Consider the following 25,231-nt stretch of genomic DNA (forward strand, 5'->3'; position numbering starts at 1 on the left):
CATGCTTGAGCTCACTTGCCCTGCACAAATGTATACCAGCTGGAAAACTGTCACACTGATTTTCAATGAAACTGAGGGGAGAAGCAGAAAGAATGTATATTTATGTGGTCACTACTACAGTTCAGCTGAGTGACAGGAACTTGCTGTAAGTCTGCCTCCCTAGACTTACAAATACATTAATTACTTTTTAAAATGGCATTAAAGCTCATAAATTGTTTAAGGCAGCTTTGAAGAATATTTGCAATGATGTTGAGTGAATCCAGTGCCAGGAAACATCAGCCAGATCTCAATGCATACGGTCTCTTAGAAATTAAAGCCATAAATCATCATCATAATAAGCCTTTGCTTGGAGTGATTTGTTCACGGTGTATGAGAAGGTAATCTGTAATCCGGTACTGAAGTCAAAACAATAAATTCTCTTCACAGAATTTTTGCAGCTTTCTCAGTGTCAGCTGTTTTGAAACCTGATTTCTATAAATCAAATTTGATTTCTAACTGTAGCAGCCAGTTTGAAAGCAATGTGAAGTCAACAAGCTTTTGACAGTTCAGCAGATGAGAGATCATCTGGCAGAATAATAGCTGACTATAAAGATTAATTACCCATTGAAAGAGATCTGGATCAGAGAGGAAATTAAGGCGAAAGATCATTCTGCAGCACTTCTGAAAGAAAAGGCCACCTCATTTCTGTCATACACATACAGTAGGAGAGGAGCTCATCTTCACAGAGCTTGTCTCCTTCACTGCAGTGGCAAACTTCTCTGGGTTTTTTCTAGTTGGTTTTGAAAGTTGGTGCCCATGCTTTCAAATCCAAACAGGGTCAAACATCTCCAGACCCTCAAGGGGTCTTTGAAACCATTATGTTCACAAAGGCCAAGTTAAAACCCTGTTCTGAACATTTCCAGCTTTGTGTGTTTAGAAATCCAAATCCAGAATTTATTTTTTTTTCATCTGGTATAGGTAATGGTTAATGTAAGAGTATTTGATTTTGGAAAACCCTTATTGATGATTTCTACAAATGCATGCCTATGAAAAAACAACTTGTATGTGACAAATATATTTGGATTAAGTAAGAGCTGGTTAATCACTCATAACTCCTCTTAATGCATTTCAGATACTTGCTTTGGGCTTTTTTTGCTTTTGCTCTTCTGTGCAGGTACTTCTCTTCCCCTGTGCAATGAAAACATTACAGTCATCCTCTTTCTTATCTCTGCTCTCACATACGGGCAATCCCAGGTCATTTAATGTCTCTGTGCAGCAACAAATCTATTCTGCATCACTTGGGTATCTGATCTTCCTGCCCAGTTTTTTGGAACAGATATTCCATCATAAATGCATCCATTCACAAGGGATGGTTTTAATGGTGGTTCTCACTGGACCAAGTAGTGATGCCTATCAGCGATTTGCATTATGCTTTCCTGTTTATCATATCTGAGTCAGGCATCCTCTCTGACAGCGAACATTCTCTGTAGTCCTCTCCTAGTGTATGTGTATTGAGTCTTCAGCAGAAGCACTAAAGGATTTTGTTTGCTGGCAACTTCCACAGCTCAGAGTCTCATTCAGCCTTGTAACCATGCTTCCAGGTCTCAGAGGAGTAAGATTTGGAGTACTCTTCTAATATGAGGGGTGGTAACAACCAGCCTAATGGATTTAGATGAAACTTACTACCTTGAGGAACAGGATAACAATAGCAGAACTTGATTCCATGGTTAAGCCTATTTGATAAATAAAACAGGACCACAGGACAGGTTTGGCTGGCTCAGTCATCCATGCTGTTTGTTCTCTAGCACACTGCCTGGCCTGTGCCAACCCTCCCAGGTAATAACTGGACATATTCTAGGGATATCACAGCCCAGGGGCTGCTTCCAGTAGACAGTATGGAAAAGATCATCCTGGTTTGGGAGGCAAGAGTGTTTATCCATATGGATGTGACTATACAATGCCACTTGCCTTCGGACAAAGCAAGCCCCTAGTCTGTTTTATTTAGCTATTAGGGGTAGCCAGTGACTCAGATACTCCCATCCTGCCTCGCTTGTTTCCAAGAAACAGTATGCCTCTGACCATGTTCTCAGTGTATCAGTCTTGAAAGCTATGTGGTCCCATTCCTTCTGGATGAAATACACCCGTTTAGCATCCTTTAGACTCTGGTCCTGGTTTCAGAACCCCCATTTGTCTTATCTCAAGGAGTCAGCATGAGAAGATACATGCAGTGCTAATGAGCAGCTTATTCAAAATAAACAGCTATTTACTCATACTTCATCTACCTCTGGAAATACAGAAATGGGAAAGAAAATAATATATTGCCTGGACCAAGTAGAGTACTTCTCTCAACACTGGGTAGGCCCCAGCTACTTGTGATACCTTTCTCTTGTCTGTGGACTGGGTTATAGCCTGCCTTCCTACAGACCCTTCCTCTCTCATCTGCTCCTTGGCAAGTGTTTCCAGTTTCTTAGGAACTCCCTACAATGATTCTGCCCTCCCTGACCTGTCAGCCTCTGCTGAGAAATGCAGAAACTTTGAACAATCACCATGTATCGCTTTTCAGCTGCCAAAGATTGTCCCTGCACAATTGTCAGACTTTCCTGGAGTCTGTTGGAACACTCAGAACTCAGTCACCTTTCTGCCCCTCTGCAGCAGACTACACAAAGGTAACAAAACAAGCAGAAGAACAATTAATATCTACAGAAAATAAGACAGGTCCTTTCTGTATTACTTACGTCCTCTCTCAGCCTTCCTGCACTAGCACCATTGGCTACAAAAGGCTGGGACTCTCACATACTAAATACATGCTCGGGTAGTAGCAGACAGCCCAGCTGCTCAGCGCTAGCCAGTGCGTAGACTCAGCACTCACGCCCTATCTCTGTAGACTGGCTTTCTAATTCTTATCTCTGAAAGACCTGGTATTTGTGCACTGCAGAATGTTTCTCACTGTGTAGCAGAAAACTCATACTATTATTCCAAGCTCTGAAGTATAGTAACAAGACATTCTTGGTGGAGATTCAAGACTGGGGTTCACTTCTGCCTGAGCTTTGTTAGAACTTAGACTCCATCAGTTTGCAGTGCAAATGCCACCGGCATTTGCTAAACAACTTTCACTCTGGTGATAACTGTATGTTAAATACGTGGCCTCACTTAAAAATCTCAGTGGCATTTACATAGTTCCAGTTCACAGCATTTACTGGACGTCAGTTGTGCTTCATGACAGCTTTATTACCCTACCTGTGGAAAACCTTAGCCTCTCAGACACAGAATACAATACAGCTCCTTGTATTCCGTGAGACAGAACCCTGTTTTTTACTGGATTAGAAGTAACTGTGGTGCAACCAAGTTTCCAATACAGTATTTCTAATGCAGCTTGGGACTTAATTTGGTTCCTATTTTTGATGCATGAAATAATAGTGCAAGGATTAATTGAATATAAATTGTTCATTTTAAACTATGTGCTGTAGTCAAGTAATTAGTAAGGAGAATGCTTGAGATGATAGAAAAATACGATTCTGAACTATCCAGAAAAGAAAAAAGGTTTGAAATCCTTGCTTTCTTTAACTCACGTTGCCTGCAGCAAGGCCAGAATATTACCTAAAGAATGAAAAGAGACAAAATAAGACGGGAGAGTAGTGTTTTGCAAGGGAGTGACATAGCATGCAATTGCCCAAAGCTGAACTCTGCAGAGTCACTGTTTCATGACCAAAACATGAAATAGGAAAAGGATTCACTTTCTTGTCCATTACCACACTTCTGAAATGATGGAATTTTCCATCATTTCATAACCTGCAGTGCTGTGATTACTCCTCCTGATTAGGAATTGCAGCCAACTGATAATGAAAAGAAATCTGCCACACCATATGGTGGAAAATTCCAAGGAATATTAGTACATCTAGTCTGAAAAATACCCCAGCGATGTAGATTTGACAAGAGAATGTTTATTTTATGGAAGAGTTTCACTTAGTATCATTAGCAGGATTAAGAATCTTTTAGAACTGCAGATACTGTGTAGTAGACAGATAAGTGGGTGGTAATGCAGGCAATTCAGCATGTTACAGGGCCACTGGTAAACAGCAAGATTATTAAGAAATAATTAATCTGAAGCATAATTGGGCTAGTGAGTGGCTAGCACTACCTCACTAGAACTTACTCAGCTGCCTTTCCTGATGCTGTCTGTTCAACTTGCAGTTTCTTCTTTCCATGACCACGTCTGCTGAGCTCCCTTTCCATCATGCAATTTACAGACCACATGTTCCTCTCAGCACAGACACCAGTCCCCACAATCGTTCCTGGCCGTTACCCTCCTGGCCTATATATCTTTTGCACATTTAGGATGGTGGCATATGAACAGCAGACAACAACTGATAGCAGCAGCGAAGGTCCACAAAGAAGGCTTTCAATCTTCTTTCAGTCTGTATCTACACCTCCATCACCTCACTGTTCCTTCAACTAGTTCATAATGGACTTTGTCATACTGCATTTAGTGAATTTCTTTGGTTAAGGCTCACTCAGTCTAATCTCTTCTTGGAAGGCTTCTGTCGGTGCCCTTTTCTCCCTTCTGCATATCAGTCTTGAATACTCCTTGCCACTTCCTTCTTGTACTTTCCATCAAAGTACAGCACTTAGAAATTTCTTGCTCACAAATCTCCTACTGAGCTCATTCCTCAGAAATTGCCTTCATGACTACAGTACAAAATGTACCTACATTTGCAACCATGCTATACACGGAATTTAGTTACAGAATTTAGTGTCTCTTTGGGTTTTTGTTCCTGTTTGATTCTGTAAGGTATTTCCATGGGGCCCACACTGTCTTTTTCTTGCCACGTCCCTCTGCTGTCTTCACTCTCCAACAAGAAGTACGGAATTGTGCCTGTTGAGCCCATGTTATTTCTCTCATCTTGGCGGTGGGGCCTGTCCATTTGAAAGTTTCTTCTTTCTGAGTGAGAGTACTGAAGGTAACATCCAGTATTTTCCTTCCGTGCAGCTGAGTGAGTTGTGCTGAACTGAATCCAAGTCTTACAGGTCTGGCTCCTGTTCATATTCTGAAAGATCTGCTGATGTCTCTGGAGCTCTGTCCTGTGCTTTGGGGCTCAATCCATATAAGGATGATGAATGCCCAAGGTGCAGACATCAAGTAATTGCCTTCTGCTACAAAGAAACCCCAGAGCAAGGCACAGCAGCAGTGCACCTGATGCTTTCTAACCTGAAATCATCTAAGTGATGAGAGTCTCACAGGTATTCAGGAGTCAAGGATGCTGTTTCTTTGTCTAGATCAGCTACAGGCAATGTGGAAGTGCAGATTTCCCACACCAAACTGATACAGTTTAGTTGATCCTAGTTGCTTTCGGGTTTCCCTGAGGTCAGTAGATCTGAGGTTATGTGAACCTGCCTCTAACCATGTCTGTCTCTTTCTACTTACCACTATGGTAACTACACTCCTAAAATTGGTCTCATTGGTCTCCCAATCACATGCCTAGTTTGGTATGGTGAGGGAGGGTTTACAGCTTGTATCCAGCAGATGTTAGAAGCATTCAACTTGTTTTTAGACAAAGGACCTAAGACTGATTGAACAAACGAGACTAAACCAAAGACAACCTTCCCCTGAGGAGGAAGTGGAGAGGGAGGTGCTGAGCTCTTCTCCCTGATAGCCAGTGGACATGTGGGAATGGTTCAAAGCTGCACCAGGGGAGGTTTAGACTGGACACGAGGAAGCATTTCTTTACCTAGAGGGTGGTCAAACACTGGAAGAGAGGTGGCTGATGCCCCAAGCCTGTCAGTGTTTAAGAGGCATTTGGATAACATCCTTAATGGCACGCTTTAACTTTTGGTCAGCCCTGAATCAGTCAGGGAGTTGGACTAGATGATCGTTGTAGGTCCCTTCCAACTGAAAATGTTCTATTCTATTCTATTCTATTCTATTCTATTCTATTCTATTCTACTCTACTCTACTCTACTCTATTCAGTAGAAAGCCAACTCTCAGCAGTGAGGAAAGAGAAAAGCCCAGTATAAGCATAATACCCTAAGTACACCATGCACATTCAGACTTTTTATCTCCATTTGTTTCTATGAAGACATTAAATAAAATCCAGAGCAAATGCTCTGCTTTGGATTCCTGCACTGTGATGGTATTATGATTCATTCCACTGCATCAATTTGCACAATGAAGCCCTCAGGCATTACATATGGGAGGAGTTTTTAAATGGTTTACAAATACTCTTCAGACTTTTAAGCAAATAGACATATATGTACTGAGAAAGATTTTAAAAGTGAAGATCTGAAATAATTATCCCTTGGAATCTTGGCACCAGAACTGGGTTCATTGCTAGTATCCTGCTCGCTGTTTCTCTAATAAGTCCTGCCACAACTTTCTAAGAGGACCATGCTAAGCTGAGATAGTTGGTAGCTCTCCTCCTCTTCTTTTTACCGATCTTTTTATTTCTGTGGTACTTGTTGATGGAAATGCTTAATGTGCAAACACTTGTTATGAATTACTATAGGGTTGTAAGTGGGGCACGTTTTCCTTTAAGACGTTTTTTCTTCAAAGACATATAGCACTGAAACATTTTCTTTTTTTTTCCCACAGAAAAATAAGTACAAATAAATACATACAAATTTTATGTACTGCAGAAATGTAAGTTTAAGGAAAACACCTCACACCTATTAATCTGGATAAAGTCTGAAATCCCATTCTGGATAATGAAATCAATTTGTAAAGTGATATTAATATATCTAGTACTTACCAAAATAAGTCCCGAGATTAATGAGGAAGTGCCTGTCAGGGCAACATAGAACTTGGGGGTTAATGTGTTCAAAAACATACTCACTGAAAAAGAAAAGAGAGGAAACCATGAGTACGAGAGCAGGACATGTTCTCCACATGTGTCCCCTCCTCCTCCCAACTGCTTTCCAACTTCATATAAGTTATTACCTTAATTCTGATAAAAAAGACAGTTTAAAGAACATCCTGTTCCATCTGCCTAACATGTGATAAAGCAGAGCATTAGACTGCCACAAGCAGGATTTTGTTTTCACAACAGAGTCAATCACAAAGCACTGGAAAACAGTTGCACATGTGTTTGGGTCTTTCCTGTTCCAGTCAGTGCTCCACTGACACCCAGTTCAGGGTTCCCCATGATATATGGAAAACATTTTATTGTCTGCTTTGCTACTCCATTGCAGTTAGAAATCTTAGGGGTTGAGCTCAATGTCCTGCATTCAACATTGTCTCAACATCTTGTATGATCTTGGTGAAACTATACGGACAAATTTTTAAAAGTCTTTGACTTCTCATTACCTTGGTTCCTCTCTTATAAAGTAGGAGATAGTAACATTTCCCTAATCATTCCACTTCATTAAAGCTGGTGAATCATTCAGTATCACAACAGTGAATAAATGCATTAAACAGATTAGGAAAAGACCTAACTGGCTTTCTGATAATTAGAGGTGAAAATCAGGATAGCTGTCCAGACTATCTGGAATCTAGGGCAGAAGCAAAGCCAGACAAGCTGCAAGGAATGGCAATTCCATCTGTATGGGCTTCTGGAAATTCAAAGGGCTTTTCTAGTTACATCACACTTTGGAAGTTGCTGAGAGAATCATCAGGTAGTTGTGCTCAGCCACCCATAGAAAATCTCTGTGGCCTTAAGAGAATAAAATAATCTTTTTATAGGTTTTGGATCACTCTACAGAAGCTACTAGAGAGAATTGGAGCTCTTCCACCACATTCTAGATATTTAAAGAAAACTCTCAACTTCCCATCACTTCCATCTTCCACAAATGAAAACATTCTCTATTAAACTACATGGAGGGTTAGAAAATCTTCTGTAAAAAACCCTACTGGTCTCATGCTTAACCAGTGCCAAAGTATTTCTCATACATATATACATATATGTATATACACGCATATATATTTGTATACGTACAGGCATCCGTGACTGAAGAGTGAACTGACAATAGTTAGCAGGTAAATCTAAAAGGCTTGTAGCAGACTACCAAACAGTCACTAAAAACACTGGTAAAAGACCTAGATATGTAGGTGGGAGGCCCTCAGTTTATTCCGTTCCCTTCAGAAATGACACTTACTGAAATTAAATAATATGGAGCCAAAAAAATGAAGAGAAGACAACAACAGCAGGATACAAATCATCAAACATATGATTAATTTTTCATGACTAGTAAAACAGAAAATTGTTTTCCAGAAAGGCATCACTAAAAGAGATTGAAATCCTGCAATTCAGCTGCTTTGTTTGGGTTTTGGCTGCATATTTTGTGTATTTTTTTTCTTGAAAAAGCCATAACTGTTAAAATGGAAGTGTCATTTTCTGCTCCACTGAAGTGGCATGAAGCACCAAGCTGATATAATAAAGAACTAGTTTGGTGGTTTTTAATTCCATCGTACATTTTCTTTCACAAATGAGCTAGATGCCAGGTTCTCAGCTAGTGTAAATCAGCATAACATCCCCAATTTTACTGTGTGCAACACAGCTACACTGATTTATGCCGGCCCTGGCTCAGGAACTGGGATTTTCCCACATCTTATTTCTTTTTTTCCCCTGTCCCCATTCTTTCTTTTTTTTTTTTTTTTTAATGTCTAATACAAGCTGACTTTGAAATAGTAGTCCCTGCTTTCTCCAACCCCAGTACCTGCTAAGAAGGAAGAGGAATGGAGAGACTGAAATAGCTTTGGCTTCTGCAAACCACCCATGAGTCCTTTAGAAGAAACATTCCTCATTCTGGAATGCAAATGTAAGCCAGAGACATAATCAAACTGTGTCACTGGGGAAATTTCAGACTGCCAGTGAAATTACTTCCCCTGCTTAGGTCAGGATATTCCTGAGAGAAAATATGCTATAATGGGATATAGATGTTCATGTCCCCCATGTAGCACAGTGCTGCTGCAGTGCCAACAATAACATAAAAAGTCAGGCAGCAGGAGACTTTACAGAGATGCTTTCTCTTCCATTCCTCCACCATAGCTTCACAGCTCATGGAATGCTGGAATTTTTCCTATTAAACGGGAAAAACTTTCCCATTAAACTGAAGGAAATTTGATTTCCAAAGTTGTGAACACACCTAAGCCTCCTATGTTTTAGAAAATTCCACATGAGGATATCCATTGAATAAGGATATAGTCGATTTGCTTTAAATTCCTATTGCCTGTTTCACTAAGAAATGCTGCAAAGAGAACAAAGCTTCTTAAGCAATGATGAGATACTCATCATTACTGACTGCCATCAATAAAGTGTATTCCCATTTGGAAGAGCCCTCTCAACAAATTAGCTCCATGGAGCTCATCAATGGAGTAGAATGAATGAGGCTCTTAAGAAATGCTGTTAGCTTTTCTCTGTCACTGCTCTTTTACAAGCAATGTATACTGATTTATAGACAAACTCTCAGATCTGAATGGAGATAAGATTTTATTTATCTGTCATTTGCGTCAGTGTTACCGCTTTCTTCTTCGCTTGCGTGTATACTGGTGCTCCTTTACGGTCTTTACTATAGGCTTCTACAATTCTTCACTTTTACAGCTTAGTCGTGGGAACTGGATAGGTGAACAGATACAACACTGGGTGCTTTTAAATTACATGGGCCAGACTCCCAGCTAACTGGAATAGCTCATTAGATTTGCTACAGTTGCACTCAACTACCAGAGCTGCTTATCTCGACTGTATCTCCCTAATCCTTCTGCCATTCTTCTTCCCACTCATTAAATATAAGAATCTTCTGTTCCATTATGAAAACTATCAACTTCTGCCAATTATTAACTACCTTCCCAGTCCCTTTGTCTCCATAAATATTATTAACAAAAGCAAACATTTTCTAATAAGAAACATATCTCCAAAACAGTAAAACTAAGCACTGGAGGATCTGTGGTCAGACTATTTTTATTCTGAAGTCTATGAGAATTCAGTCATTGTTTCAGTGGAAACTACAAGGCCCAGTTCTCATAATGTTAATCCCCAAAGTAAAAATCAGCCCACTTTGGGGTTATCTGATATGCATCATTATTCAAAAACAAGTATTTCTTTACAGTCAGCATTCTGACAGTGGAGAAATCACTATCGTATCCAATGTCTACATCCTGTAGTGTATGCAGGTTTCCTTCGGGGTGTTGCAGTAAACTAGAGCCATTAGATAATGCTAAGTGTCCATCTGCCTAAAGTTGGATAGCAGTATTTTTCTTTTCTATTTCAATTTGATGAAATGGCAGGATTGAGGAACAGAGATTTCTGAGAAATAAGAGTTGAAGATACCGGCCGAAAATGACTGCAGAATGAAGAAGCCAAGTAGAATCACCAGTGAAAGGTGGTACTGTATGTCCTTTCTTCTGAATTCATAACATGCCAGTGTATGCCTAATTATTTCTGTCTAGAAAGGGAAGATGGTGAGTTATTCAGCTTGGAGTATCATCTCTTGCCTGTAACTTGGTAGGACTTAAAGAGGGCATCTAATGAGTATCTAGAGAAAGAAACTTGCCTGATGTTCCTACAGCACCTACTCATTTGAATTACTGTTAAATCCCAATTATTTCCACAGGCTTTTGATGATGAATGATTTATTTTAGGTGTGTTAGTAGAAATGAAAGAATACAGTACAGCCTGGGTTTTTTTTTTAAAGAAAACCAGCATGACCTATAAATGCTGCCTAAACAAGCCAAGCGTGTCTGCTTATGAGAGGCTCCTAGCCTGACAAATACCCACCCCCATTTTTCTTCCCTTCTCTTTATTGCTTTCATTTTCATCACACTTGAGTCATCCAGAACAAGGCACTATTTACATTTCTAAATGTGCCTATATTACATTGGTAAATCATTCCATCCTACTGTATAATACCTAGGGAAGGACTGTTACTTTACTGTTAACTGTGCATGCTCACAGAGGTGAATTTACATCCAACTCAATTCATGGCAGATAAGCTAAAAAAGCACACAAGTCATATCTAATGCTCCCTGTTGAGGCTAATCAAAAGAGGCAATTGAAATGTTCTTGAAGCAGATGCTGTTTCATTCCTGTTATATATGTTATTCATTGCCAATACTTGTGATTCATTCTGAACATGGGAATAAACAAGAGAGGAAAATCCAGATATTTTTCAAGTGACAAAATCCTTGAATCATGTAAAATGTATCACTCAAGGTGATAAAGGACTATGTTGCTTTATAAATTTCTTCAAGGAGTTGAGGTATTCAGATTTCAAGCATGTGAGGAACCACAGTAGGAGGGAAATACAGGGGTTAAACTGCTCAAAGTACCATCGTGCTGCTCTCTCAGTTAATTACATTAGAAGATCATAAGGGGAGGAAGCATTGCAAACTACCTACTATTCCCATGTGTGGATCTACTAAAATTACAGCCCCATTACCTACTTCTGAATGTGCACAGAAAGGTGCAAATAAAAATCTCATAGCAATGTTACATAAATCATATACACAAACAGATTAAGACAGGACTGCATCATTTATGGCACTCCTAAGAGGAAAAATAATTCCCCCGAAATAATGTTATCTTAAAATACAGATAAACTTAAATATATAACAATAACTTAGTATAAATAAAAAGAAGCCTTACAAACCCAGAATTAAAGATCAAACAATCCAAATCTATTGAAATACACATGAAGGCACAGCTCTTTTTGTGCCAGTATCTCTGTGCTCCTAAGTGAGACAAGGTTTCTGGGTACGGTAGTAACTTTTCTGAGAACTAATAGCCAGAAAACACAGAAAAAGCTTATAGTCACAGAGCCCGTCTTGTGCATTACTGGTCCTTAAGTCATCATGGCTGTAACATCTGTGTCACTACGAAATTTCGCTGCAATTTCTGTCTTCACCCTCCAGAATATTTGCTTGGCATGCAGACCATTGCGAATTCTTATAGCACCAGTGCCAAGAGCCCAAATCCTTTAGGCAGGCGACAAGTTAAGAAACCTGTCGTTGAGGACCTTGGACACAGGAGTTCAGCTGCTTTTCAGTGCAACCATCCATTCAAGCTGGTGTTCAAACACGGTACAGAGGACGGGGCAGTGACTGGGTTATTTCACAGGGGCCTCAGCATGGATTAATGCAACGCCTGATTGAAAGCTGTTGCCGCAGTGAGGAACTTTTCTACCAAACTGTCAGCAAAGAGGGCAAAATAAAATTCAATAAACTTCTTTTAACAAATGTTTCCCTCTCTGAGTACCAAGCACTTCATACTCTGGACTTTAATTGAACTATTTATACATAGCCTTTTTGAACCCTCAACCCATTCCTTGTAACAATGTTAACAATACTCTTTTGGGAAAGCAGGCTGAATTATGCATTACATACTATGATGGCCTCCAGCTCAATATAAATACAAACCCCACCAGATTTAAAGCTAGCACAGGGTATTGTCTCAGAAACAAGTATCTTTTACCATTTACCAGGATTTTTTCCCTGGGAAGCTACCAAGATTTTTTTAAACTTCTTCAGACCTCTTACCGAAATTACTGAACGAGAAGTAAGCATTCACAAGTTTAAGAATGCTGCAGAGTGAGTTTCATTTTTACATGTTGCAAATGCTACAGAACTTCCTTCTGTAAGGCCTTTGTGTAGATCTGTTTTCAAAACTTGAAAAAAAAATTGTCACTCAGAAACAGACACGTGGCCATTCCAGGCAGAAGCAGCCGCTGTCTCTGTGCTGTGCACAGGAAATCCAGATGCCCGCTCACTTTGCTCTACCACCTACTCTGTCCAGAAGGCAGGAGGCTGAATGAGAGTCACATTCAGACGTCTGGAGCCTAAGCTAATGGCCAGTGAAGTCGTCTGTTGCTCTCAGCAAATGCTGGATCACAGCCCAGGTGAGAGAAAATAGTGATGTGCCAAAAGCTACCTATTACTTCAGATAAATAATGAACTCTGATTAACTACATAGTTGTGCATAAACAAAGTTCTGCCCTTACAGATATTTCTAATTAGTGAAATAAAAGTTTCTGGACTGGAGACCACCACGTTCTCTCTTCCATGTTTCCACATCTTAAAGGTAGGTTTTCCCTTTCAACAGAATACCTTTACCACAATAAAAAGCGGGAGTGAGTAGGGATGGTCTATTCTGGAGAGAAGTTGGGTATCATGGGAGAGGCGTTCAGCCACAAAGCACAGCCCAAAGAGAAGAAAGAGCAGAAGGCAGTAATACAGCACCAGTTCCACGTCAAAAACATTCAAGCTCATTTACTTGTAACTGAAAAATAAAGAATTTTGAAGGTTGCAGATGATGGCAATAACATTCTCTCCACTTTGTGACCCAGTGGTCCACTGAGCAAATTATGTCCAGCATAGAAAACTGAAACAAATCTTCAGTCCATCTTTTCCCAAACAACCCTGCCTGAGGATTGCTAACAAATTCAATTTAGTCATTCTCCTCAACATTTTAACGCATTAAATATTTGAAGACCAAAGTGACACAATGATCAATGCTGGCCTGCTTTTCAACACCGAGTCTATATTCATGTTACAATGTCCAAAAGTTATTGGATCAGTCAAAATTCTGGCTCAGTCCTACCAGGAATTAGTTTGTGCTGGTTCTGGAGCTTTTGGGACTTACATGAATATACTGTGTCCTTCAGAGTGCATTAACCATTCAGCCTGTTAGACATTAAGATTGCTCATCCCCACTGAGAATAATATACAAGGAAGCCTATCTCATAAGAGACAAGAGCCATCACAGAACTGAGGGCAGAAGGGCATACAGGTGAATCAAGGAAACCAGATCTGCAAGACAAAAAACCACTTAGACGCTACTGTGACTTGGGAAAGGAAGAAAAGAAAACCAGATTAGAGATAGACAAGTCTAACACAGACATGAGTTAAAAGAAAATTAAAAAATGGAACAGTGATAAAAATCAGCATGTGTAGAAAGAAGAAGATAGAGACAAGAACAGCAAAAGCAAAAAAGACACACAAGAAATGACACATGCAACACAAATGTAAATACAGGCTATTTTTACTTTAGCAAAAGATGGTTTGCGATTCAGAAGTATCTTTTCACTGGGAGAAATAAGACTGCCAACACTAACAGCTTTGGTCATTTAGGAAAAGATACTGTCAACAAGATATTCCTTGGTATCAAATACACCCCAAAGCCTTGACTCACAAACTAAGGCACTTAACACAAGACGCTACTCAAGATTCCCATTCCCAACCGTATTTTCTCAGAATGTTCTGCTAAGGTCAGCTGCTACACTTTCCCCCAGGAACAGACAGGCTGGACATACGGGCACAGGATGCATTATACCCACCCCAAGAAAAACATTCTGTCTTGTGAATTTGAATACTAACCCCAACTTAGGATAGCCAGGCTCAAGCACAGTATTTTGCTATTCCATTTGTGTGAGATCAGGAACTCCCTACCTTGTGGATTTGGGGAGAATAAAAGTATGGAGAAAAAAAAAGATTAACTCTCCCCCATAAAGCAGCCATTATAATGCAAATCTGCTGCCATATAGTTGCTCCTGCCAAGGGACAGGGACATTTCCTCTTGCTTTCACAATGCAGTGGTGACATGAGTTAATTACACAGCTCCTGTTAATTGCAGAGCATGCTGCACGAACACCAAGATTTGCTAATATATTGGCAGCAAAAACCCTGTTTAAAAAAACCCACACACACAAAAATGAAACAAAAAACCCCCCAAACCCCCAGAGCATTTCCATTTAAAGAAAAACAAAATGAGGGAGAAACCATTTCCTGGGACCTTACATCCCTTAGCTGCCAGGGATTGAACTACTGTGCATTTCTTTACGACCATCACGGTGTCCTAATACTAAAAGCAGACTCCTGGTATTAATAACGTGCAAGTGGAAGGGAGGAACTGGGCCAAATAAGAACGAGGCACTAAAGATGAGCAATGACATATTGAGTAGAGATATTAATATTTGGATTTTTAGAAATGTGGATGTGTAAAATTGAGTTGTTGCTTGGTTCTTAGTCAAATTCTCTTGCAACACTTTCAACCTCCATTCTTCTAAAATCAGGTTGCCTGCAAATTGATTTGAAACACTGTCATTATCCATGTCTCCCCTGCAGATTTTAAAGCTTCAAGAAATATGAATCCTTGTCTTAATTTTTACTTCAGTGTTGCACTGTGCTCTCTCAGATTTGTAATGGGGGATTTCCTTCACTGGGCAATACTACAAGGTGGTTTTGTAGGCAGAACCAGTCCAGATATTGGAGAAGGCACCTTCACAGTTAGCTTGTGGTTTGCTTTTCTAATCACACATACATCAGCATGCGTGTGTACCAGCAATTTCCCCAACACAAAAGCAGGGGAAATCCTGATGTGATGATGCTACAGTCAAATGAGGATGCATTCCCTGATGGTCTCTCATGTGACTGCAGAGTATCACTCTGTATAGACATCTGCCTTCTTTCAGATACACACTTGTAAGAGAAAGCAGGAGTATACTGAACTCTTCAGAGTACAGCTGTACTAGCTGATACAGTTTATCAGCTATATGATTTTAAGACTTTTAAGTCTTCAATTTAAGGCAATTGGGCTCTTCTGAAAATCAATAGTAATGTATTTCATTGCAAAAATGTACCTAAGCACTGCAACAAAATGACTTTATTTTCCACTCTGCACCCCAAAGTGTTCTAACAAATCCGTATTTTATAATCATTCTTAATATCAACTACTTATTCATGTAACTGAACTGATATGGCTTAATCCAGTTTGGACAGGCATTGTTTGGGAAGTCAAACCTACCTGTTACCTTAACAGTTGCTTATTCTGAGGCATTACACAGATTTATGTGGTTTAGCCTTTCAAAGCTGTATTAAAACAAAAGCCAATTACTAAACCTCATTATCTGGAGTCATTTAAGACAATTAATGGCTTTTGTTCCAAGTGCCAGCTCAGCACAGTTCTCTCAATGGAACAGGGTAAGTTTTGTGCTCTTCTTTCATGCAACACTCAGGGAGGTAACAGCTCCATTAAATCATTTTGGCTTTGGTTCATTAGCTGTCTAAAGAGTACCCTAAAATAAAAGTTTGCCACAGTGATTAATTCCAATGCCACAGATAACAAAGGCTAATCTACTCTAGAGAGACAAATCATGCAAAGAGTTTTCACCACCGACTCCTGGCATTTCACAGAAGAGAAAATATCCCATAGGTTTCCATTATCCTGGAACCTCTGTCAGAAGAGTTATTCCCATGCTAAGATAAAACAAGGCACATGGACAAAGCACTCGGCCGCTCTGCAACCTCCTTTTGTGCCTCTTTTTTTTCCAGGCAGGATTTGATACAAGCACTAAAACCTACAGATACGAGCAGTGCTACATCTTCCATCCTTGCTTGTGTGTTGCATTCATAGGCATACAAAGATGAGGATCATCATGTTTTGTGCATCCAAAAAAATTATCTCAGCAATGAAAAAAATTCAGAAAACATGGCTGAAATTTGCATCTTGACTAAAATTTGGACTATTTTTCAGATACAATTTTTTTTTAATTCTGGAGAAATATACTATTCCAACATTTCTGTTCTAACCTTGATAGCCTTACACTTGATAGCACATCTATTTTGAAAGTCTCTAAGATGCTGATCTCTTCGCATACAAGAAATTGAAGGTGCTTCTTGGAATACAGGTGACTTGAAAACATTTTCATAATTAGAGCCATCAACCTCATGAAAACTCCCTGGAGATCTACAATAGCTAGTATCATTATCCTGTCACTGAAAACTCATCTATGCTTCCTACTTACAAAATCAATAGGGTGTTCATGCCATTTTTCTCCTATGAGAAATTTCTACCTATGATAAATCTCTATATGTGGCAGGGATTTTTTCCCAGTAATTGATGGTCTGGGTAATGTGGCACAAAAAGAAAAGAAAAATGAATTTTCCATTAAGTGTGATTCATTATTCTGTTCTATCTAATAATCAGCTTTCTCCTTCAAACCATTCTTAAAGCTGAGTGACTCACACAGTAATTGTACCAAATGGAAAAGACGACAAGTAGAAAACTTTTACCTACTTGCCTCCATTTTGGGGTATTTCAAAGCAAGCATAGCAGCAGGTTTGACAAACACTGTATAATTTCTAGTGTCTACCAGTCTCTCAGGACACCCAAAACTTATTAAAATGGGAAAGGCTCTGCGGTGACTATAGACAGAACTGCAATCTGCATTCAGGACCTGACTGAGGAGGAGACAAACTTTGGGGGAGAATTTTGCATAATACAGATTTTCAATAGAGTAAACTCCAGAGAAAGAATTTCCAACCAAATGCATGGCAAATGGCACGGCAGAGGCCGAGGGAGCAACCCTCTCACATGGCCTTACAGAGGTATAGCATGGAGTTAGACTTCTAAAACACGATCATCTTGTGGCCAGGATGGTCCTCCTGTCCCTACAGGCAGTAGTGAGTCTCTCTCCAGGGCAATTTCTCCATGGGTCTCATGTGTCCACTAGACAAAACTAGACTGTCCGTAGTTTTAAAGCTTGTTTTGTTTCATGAGAAGACAAATAAAATGAGAAAATAAATAAAATGCCACTTAGACTACCTCATTAACATTAATAATGTTACTTGATCAATGTTACTTGATTTAGCCTTTGATGAAATCCCAGCACAAGACACTCGCTATTTTTCTTACTGAATACTTGATGGTTTTAATTCCAAACATGAGCTGTGGCTGACCTGGCTGAAAACAACTGTGAAATAGCATTCTGTCCAATAGCATCTTCTTTAATTTTCCTTTCTTCTGTTTAAAGCTAACAAATCCTTTTGGAGGTGGGTCTCCTCACGGAAGTCGGAGGGACCACCGAAGGAGTAGGTGCCAAAAGTAGCATACCTGATAGACGAGAAGCTTGCATGAGAAATTACACCTGCACAGGACTGTGTTCTCACCCCTGTTGTTGACCCAGTCAGATACTGTATTGGCTCTAACTTGAAAATTCAAAGCTGTGTTTGGAAGCTCCCATGTTTAGGTCCAGCCTGGAACCTGTGAAAGTAAATGTCCATTTACCTGTCTGAACTCTCCAGGTGGACATCAAGGAGCTGAAGAGGGCACTCCACATCTCAGTAAATAACTCTCGGGAAATATTCTGTGTGTCACGCTGTATCAAACTGCAGCTGGATTGCAGATACCACGATGCAGAAAGCAGCTTAACAAAAAAAAAAAAAGTATTTCTCTTCATGATTAGCAGGGTACTTCTTGGGTTTTGCACTGGTTTTTGCTCACTGCCCTGTGAGAAAGATGCTGAGCTAAAGGGAGGGCGGGCCAGAAGCACGGCCGGGCAGCAATGCTGCCCTTCTCTTCCACTCCAGCATGTAGACTGGGTCTCAAAACAGGCAGGTAATGGCTGAAGATCCTGTTTGCAAGTTTCTCCTATGACCCTGACTTGAGCTATGGGAACTTTGAGTTCCTCAAAAGTCAGGCCAAGATGGCTCAAATCGAATGTCTGCTATTAGAAACTAGTTCTGAAAGTTTGGTCAGGCAGGCAGTGAGTCACCGAGGTGAGACAAACCTCAGGAGCTCGACTTTCCATTCTCCAAGGATTGGTAAGACCTGAGCACTGAATAGGGGAATCTAATTAGCGTATAATAATTAAAAAAAAAAATATAACTTGGCAATACTTGAGTCAGGCCCCACAAACTCAGGCTTCGCCTGTCTCATGCTCCAGTACAAAAGAAAACAATTAATAAAATAGTTGGAATGCAGAAGCAGGATAAGAGAAGCCGTAAATTAGGGAATAGTCCTTGGGTATGAACTAGAAAAGACACAAAGTTTGAGGCAACCTGATAAAGGGAGGCCCAACATGCCAACAAGCCTGGGACCATCTGGGCAGGATGGATAACAAGGTTGCTGAGCTTGCAAAACGGGGATAATGAAGAAGAGGTCACCCAACTCTGTACACTGAAGAAGAGGAGAAAGAGGAAGATTTGAGGAGGACGACCCCTGACGACCACCTGAGAAAGAAACTGCGCAGGCGTATCAGGACATTAGCATATATTCAGGAGTTCCCGGAATAATAATGAATATGTATTAAATGTATCAGAAACCTAATGAATATGTAAACTCCTTTGTAATATAAATCACGAACAATTTGTTTCTCGTCGAGACGCACGTTCGTGGAAATATCCCGGTGCGACTCCCAGCGCTGCAATAAAGGATACCTGCTTAATAGTCACATTGGCTATTGAGTGAATTTCTTTGATTCAGATTGGCGACCCAGATGGGACCCTCTCTGCCCGGCTGCAGGACCCATTGAGATTGGGACTCTCTTGGGTACCCCCGGGGATTTCTCCGGAGAGACTCCTCTCCTCAATCGGATCACTGCGGGGGCAGACAAGGACCATCTATTGAAAGGTATTCTTTAAAATATTTTGTTTTTATTTTTATTTGTTTAAGTAACTGTCTGGAGGTATTGGTTGTTTAGGAGTTTAACAGTTACTACTCTGTTTTTGGAACCGGTTGTTTGGTGGCTCCCCGTAGGTCGTTACGTTATAACGCAGGGTTGAGCGTATGCGGGACTGCTAGCGTCTTATTCGCATACATTGGGACAGTAACTGACTGGAGGTATTGGTTGTTTAGGAGTTTAACAGTTACTGTCACACACACACGCACTTGTAACTGTCTGGAGGTATTGGTTGTCTAGGAGTTTAACAGTTACTGTTACTCACACACACGCACTTGAAAACTAACTGTCTGGAGGTATTGGTTGTTTAGGAGCTTAACAGTTACAGTTTCAAGAATTTTCTTTTTTTTTTTTTTCTTTTTCTTTCTTTTCTTTCTCAAGTATAACTTGAGGTGTTTGAATTTGTGTGAGTGTGTGAGACGTACAATCACGTACGAAGCGAGTGTGGAGTCCGGATCCGCGGTTCTGTTATCCCGCGAGGGAAACAGCCGGAGAAGGACGAAGCGAATGATTAATGATACCCTTGTGGGTAATTATTTAGATTAATAGTAGCATTGACATGTAAGTTTGGATGTCCTTTATTGCTGTGTTAAAAGATTAACTAAAAATCCGAATGATGCAGCCCCTGAAGTAGAATTGTTGATAAATGTGGGAATCAGAATATTGCTTTTGACACCCCAAAAATATTGTGAATCAATAATCATTTTTGAATGTTTATGGTATAAACAGAAATTGTGAATTCAATCTGGGACAGACATAGAGTGTGCTAAGTGTAAAGTGTGAACCCCTTGAGAAAAAGGAGTGTGCTACCGAAATAGTAAAGATTGTGGTTGGCGAGATAGTAAAATGGGAAGTAATCAGAGTGGAGAAAGTTTTAAAAAAAAACAGCCCAAGAATAAGAATTTGGAATATAATACAGTGTTACAATTTATGTTGTTTTGTAGAAGGAAGTTAGAAAAGAACAACAAGAAAATGAAAGAGCGGAGACAGGCAGGGAGAGACAGGGAAAGAGAGGGTAATGTGAGAGCTGCACTGCAGGAAGCGTCAGCAAACTAACTTCAAGGGAGGACGGCAATACCAAGGGGGAGAGGCAAGACCCCTCCAGCACAAAATACCAGTAATACCTTAGGAGATCATCAGTGTGCATATTGTAAAGAACTGGGACATTGAAAATGGGATTATCAGAAATTTAAGGACCGTTTTAGGGGTCCTGTTCCTACCAGTGCAGAGGTTCTGGAGGAGGCACGATAAGCAGCTCCCTTTCAACCTCAGTTCCCCTGAACTAGGTCCTGAAGGGGACCGGGGGAAACCTCCCCAGCAGAACCCCTGGCTACAGTAGAGCTGGGAAAAAGGAAAATAGATTTTCTTGCAAATACCGGGGCAACTTATTCTGTTAAATACTTATCAAAGAAAATTGAGATATGATACAGTAAACATTGTGAGTGCCACAGGGAAAGCGAAACAGTGTGCCTTTTCCATCCTTTAAATTTTAAGCTTGGAAAACAATGGATAACTCACCAATTTTTATATATGCCTGAATGTCCTATACCACTCTTGGGACGGCACCTATTGAGTAAATTGGAAATGCAGATCACCTTTAAAGACGGGAAAGTTCAATTATTAATCCCTGAATCTAAAGCCATTGAGGCAAGAGTTTTTATGTTGCAGGAGCAACCTAAGACTAACAAAGGAATTCCCGAGGAGGTGAAGAATACAGTGACATTTTTGACACGGGCTAATGAGGTCCCGGGTAGATCCAGAAGAGCGAAACCCATAAGAATTATCCTTAAACCTGGAACAAATCTGGTAAGACAAAATAATACCCATTAAAAATAGAGGCCAAAAAGGAATTTAAAAGGTTAATATTCAACTTTATAGAATACGGGTTGCTCATATAATGTAAATCAGAGTATAATACCCCAATTTTACCGGTGAAGAAACCGGATGGGAAGAATTATCAGCTAGTATAGGACCAAATTTGGTTTACCGTACTGGACCTGAAGGATGCATTTTTCTGTCTGCCCTTGGCAGCAGAGAGTCAGAAGCTGTTTGCTTTTGAATGGGAAAATCCTGAAACAGGCAGGAAAACACAATTAACTTGGACGGTGTTACCTCTAGGACTTAAGAATAGCCCTACTATTTTTGGGAACCAGTTGGTCCGAGAACTCGAAACATGGACTCCTCCATCTCAGACAGGGACTTTATTATAATATGTGGATGATTTACTAGTGGCTACAACTACTAAGGAGGACTGCGCCCAATGGACAGTGAGCTTGTTAAATTTTCTAGGATTGAGTGGATACAAAGTTTCCCAGCAAAAGGCCCAAGTGATTCAGCAACAAGTCACCTCGGATTTGAGATCTCAGGAGGACAAAGAGAAGGTCAAAAAGAAGCTATTTGCCGCACGCCATTGCCGGGAACAGCAAAAGAATTTAGGATCTTTTTAGGTATGACAGGATGGTGCAAATTATGCATATATATAATTATGGACTCTTAATAAAACCATTGAATCAATTACTAAAAGATAATCAGTTAAAGTTGACCTGGACAGGAGAAGCAAAAAAAGCCTTTGAACAACTGAAAACAGAACTGATGAGAGCACCGGCTTTAGGTCTTCCTGACGTGTCTAAACCCTTCTGGCTATTTTCTCATGAGAGGCAAGGAATAGCCTTAGGGGTGCTAGCTCAGCAACTAGGCCCTTATAAAAGAGCAGTAGCTTACTTTTCTAAGCAATTGGATGAAATAAGCAAAGGGTGGCCTGGATGTCTACGAGCAGTAGCTGCAGTTATCCTGAATGTACTGGAAGCACGCAAATTTACAATGGGCCAGAAAATTACAGTAATGGTGTCTCATACAGTTTCAGCCATGTTAGAACAAAAAGGAGGACGCTGGCTTTCCCCCTCTAGATTTCTGAAATACCAAGCAATACTAGTGGAACAAGATGATATAACTATAGTCATCACTAACATTGTGAACCCAGCTTCTTTTCTTAGTGGGGAAATCTCGGAGCCGGTGGTCCATGACTGTTTAAAACGATGGAAGCGGTATATTCCAGTCGCCCCGATCTAAAAGAGGAGCCGCTCCACGATGCCGAGGACTCCTGGTATACAGACAGAAGCAGCTTTGTGAAACATGGAGAATGCCAAGCAGGATATGCTGTGACCACTACCCAAAAGGTAATAGAAGCAAAATCATTACCTGCAGGGACATCAGCACAAAAGGCTGAGATCATTGCCCTAACCCGAGCGTTAGAGCTGGCAAGAGGGAAGAAGATTAATATCTGGACAGACTCAAAGTATGCCTTTGGAGTTGTACATGCCCATGGTGCTATCTGGAAGGAAAGAGGACTTCTCACTGCTCAAGGAAAATATATTAAACATGCAAAAGAAATTCTAAAGTTACTAGAAGCCGTAAATCTTCCAGAAAAAGTAGCTATTATGCATTGTAAAGGGCACCAAAAAGGTAACACCGACCAAGAGATTGGCAATAAATTGGCAGACTCAGAGGCTAGAAAGGCAGCAGAAAAGGGTAAAGTGATGGCAGCCTTAATTCCAGATGGTAAACTTCAAATTCCAAATTCTGATTTGGAGCCAGATAAGTATTCCAAAGAAGATAAAAAAATTAATCAATGATTTAGAAGGTAACAAAGGAAAAGATGGATGGTTTTATGTTCCAGATGGACGAATAATAGTACCCTCTAATTTGTTATGGAAATTAGTTTTAGATGAACATAAGAAAACACATTGGGGTACAGATGCTTTATATAAACAATTAAACCAGAAGCTAGTAAGTTGAAATTTGTACACTAGTGTGAAACAAGTAACCCAAAGGTGCGAAATTTGTTTAAAGAATAACCCGAATACCTCAAACAAGATTCAGATGGGTGTAATAGGAAAAGGTAATAGTCACAGACAGTTAAATATAATCGAACAGACTGTTCTAGCAACACGAGTTAGAGGATTAGATCAACCCATACATCCTTTTAAACCCGGAGACTGGGTTTATGTTAAGAATTTCACAGGTAAACCATTGGAAGAGAAGTGGAATGGACCATTTCAAGTGCCTGAGCCATGTCAGTCAGGTAGAAGGATGGAATCAAAATCTACACTTCTCTCTAGTCCAAAACATCACTCAGATGCCTAAATATTCCAGCCATGGAATATCCTTAATAGGAGTTCCGCTTCCATCTAATGTCTCCTGGACAAATCCGGTTTATTGGGCAAACACCACCCTTAGAAAAGATTCCCAGTCCAAATGGAACCAGGAATGGAAGGTAGACGTGATGATAGCGAATTATACCTCAAGTAATAGTTGTTTAGTAAGTTCAGGAAAGGGCACCTTTGTAGGAGAATATTCAAATATAACAAGTCCATTTTTAAATATGACATTGATTGATCCTGTTTTTCAAAAGTTGAACTATACTGGACTCCCGGTCCCATTAGGAACGGGATGGTATTGGCTATGTGGTACATTGGCTATGAAGATATTGCCCCTAGGATGGAAAGGAGCTTGTACTCTTGGAGCTTTAGTTCCTAACATTACTATCGTTGACAAACTATACCCACAGGATGAAAGATAAAGAAAACTCATAACGCTATAGCAGATAGGTTTACTAAGTTCCATAGTTTTGCAAGGTGGTTTCTCACATGGCTAGGGGTAAGTGAACTAGAAAAAACTATAGTGAACATTTCAGCAGTAATAGAAAACATTGAGAACAAAACCATTGATGCAATACAGGCCTTGCAAATTGAAATAACTAGTCTGTCAAAAGAAGTGATTCAAAACCGAATGGCCCTTGATTTATTATTAGCTTCACAAGGTGGTGTTTGTGCAACCATAAATATAAGCTGTTGTATGTACATAGACCAAAGCGGTAGAATCTCCACAGATTTAGACGAAATCCGTAGACAAAGCGAAATATTGCATAAAATAACTAAAGAAGATACCTCATGGGGTTTTGAAGAAATTTGGCACAAGTTAACTTCCTGGCTACCTAATTCAACCTGGCTCCGGCAGCTATTTGGTTTTGTCCTGCTTATAGGACTGATGATAATCCTGACTTGTATATTAATACAATGTGCATTTTGGTGTAGTAGGCGAACTTCAGGAGAATATGAGAACTGGAAACAAAATAAGATAAGACACGCAGTAGAGTCAGGGAAATACTTTAAGAGAAAATCGCAAAAAGAGAATGTATTGTAGGCCTTCTTGCGAAAGAATTCGCAACTTTAATGAAAAGGGGGGAATGAATAGGGGAATCTAATTAGCGTATAATAATTAAAAAAAAAAATATAACTTGGCAATACTTGAGTCAGGCCCCACAAACTCAGGCTTCGCCTGTCTCATGCTCCAGTACAAAAGAAAACAATTAATAAAATAGTTGGAATGCAGAAGCAGGATAAGAGAAGCCATAAATTAGGGAATAGTCCTTGGGTATGAACTAGAAAAGACACAAAGTTTGAGGCAACCTGATAAAGGGAGGCCCAACATGCCAACAAGCCTGGGACCATCTGGGCAGGATGGATAACAAGGTTGCTGAGCTTGCAAAACGGGGATAATGAAGAAGAGGTCACCCAACTCTGTACACTGAAGAAGAGGAGAAAGAGGAAGATTTGAGGAGGACGACCCCTGACGACCACCTGAGAAAGAAACTGCGCAGGCGTATCAGGACATTAGCATATATTCAGGAGTTCCCGGAATAATAATGAATATGTATTAAATGTATCAGAAACCTAATGAATATGTAAACTCCTTTGTAATATAAATCACGAACAATTTGTTTCTCGTCGAGACGCACGTTCGTGGAAATATCCCGGTGCGACTCCCAGCGCTGCAATAAAGGATACCTGCTTAATAGTCACATTGGCTATTGAG

At 40.1% G+C, this 25,231-nt stretch overlaps 1 protein-coding gene across 6 annotated transcripts in view; it reads right to left on the reverse strand.

The window, feature by feature from the left end:
• The window catches only part of ST7 (suppression of tumorigenicity 7), a 160,694-nt gene that overhangs the window by 64,514 nt on the left and 70,949 nt on the right, over positions 1-25,231 (reverse strand). For 5 of the 6 annotated variants that reach the window (XR_012833766.1, XR_012833765.1, XM_075743715.1 and 2 more), the window contains exon 2: positions 6,724-6,806. Coding sequence is in view for 4 of the 6 variants with exons in the window: in XM_075743715.1 (XP_075599830.1) it covers positions 6,724-6,806 (83 nt within the window). In the remaining 2 variants the exon portion in view is untranslated. Of the gene's footprint in view, positions 1-6,723; positions 6,807-17,964; positions 18,032-25,231 lie in introns of those variants that run through there. The other variant, XM_075743729.1, reaches the window with a different exon arrangement.

The sequence above is a fragment of the Balearica regulorum genome, chromosome 1 (assembly GCF_011004875.1).
Source record: "Balearica regulorum gibbericeps isolate bBalReg1 chromosome 1, bBalReg1.pri, whole genome shotgun sequence".
Lineage (NCBI taxonomy): Eukaryota > Metazoa > Chordata > Aves > Gruiformes > Gruidae > Balearica > Balearica regulorum.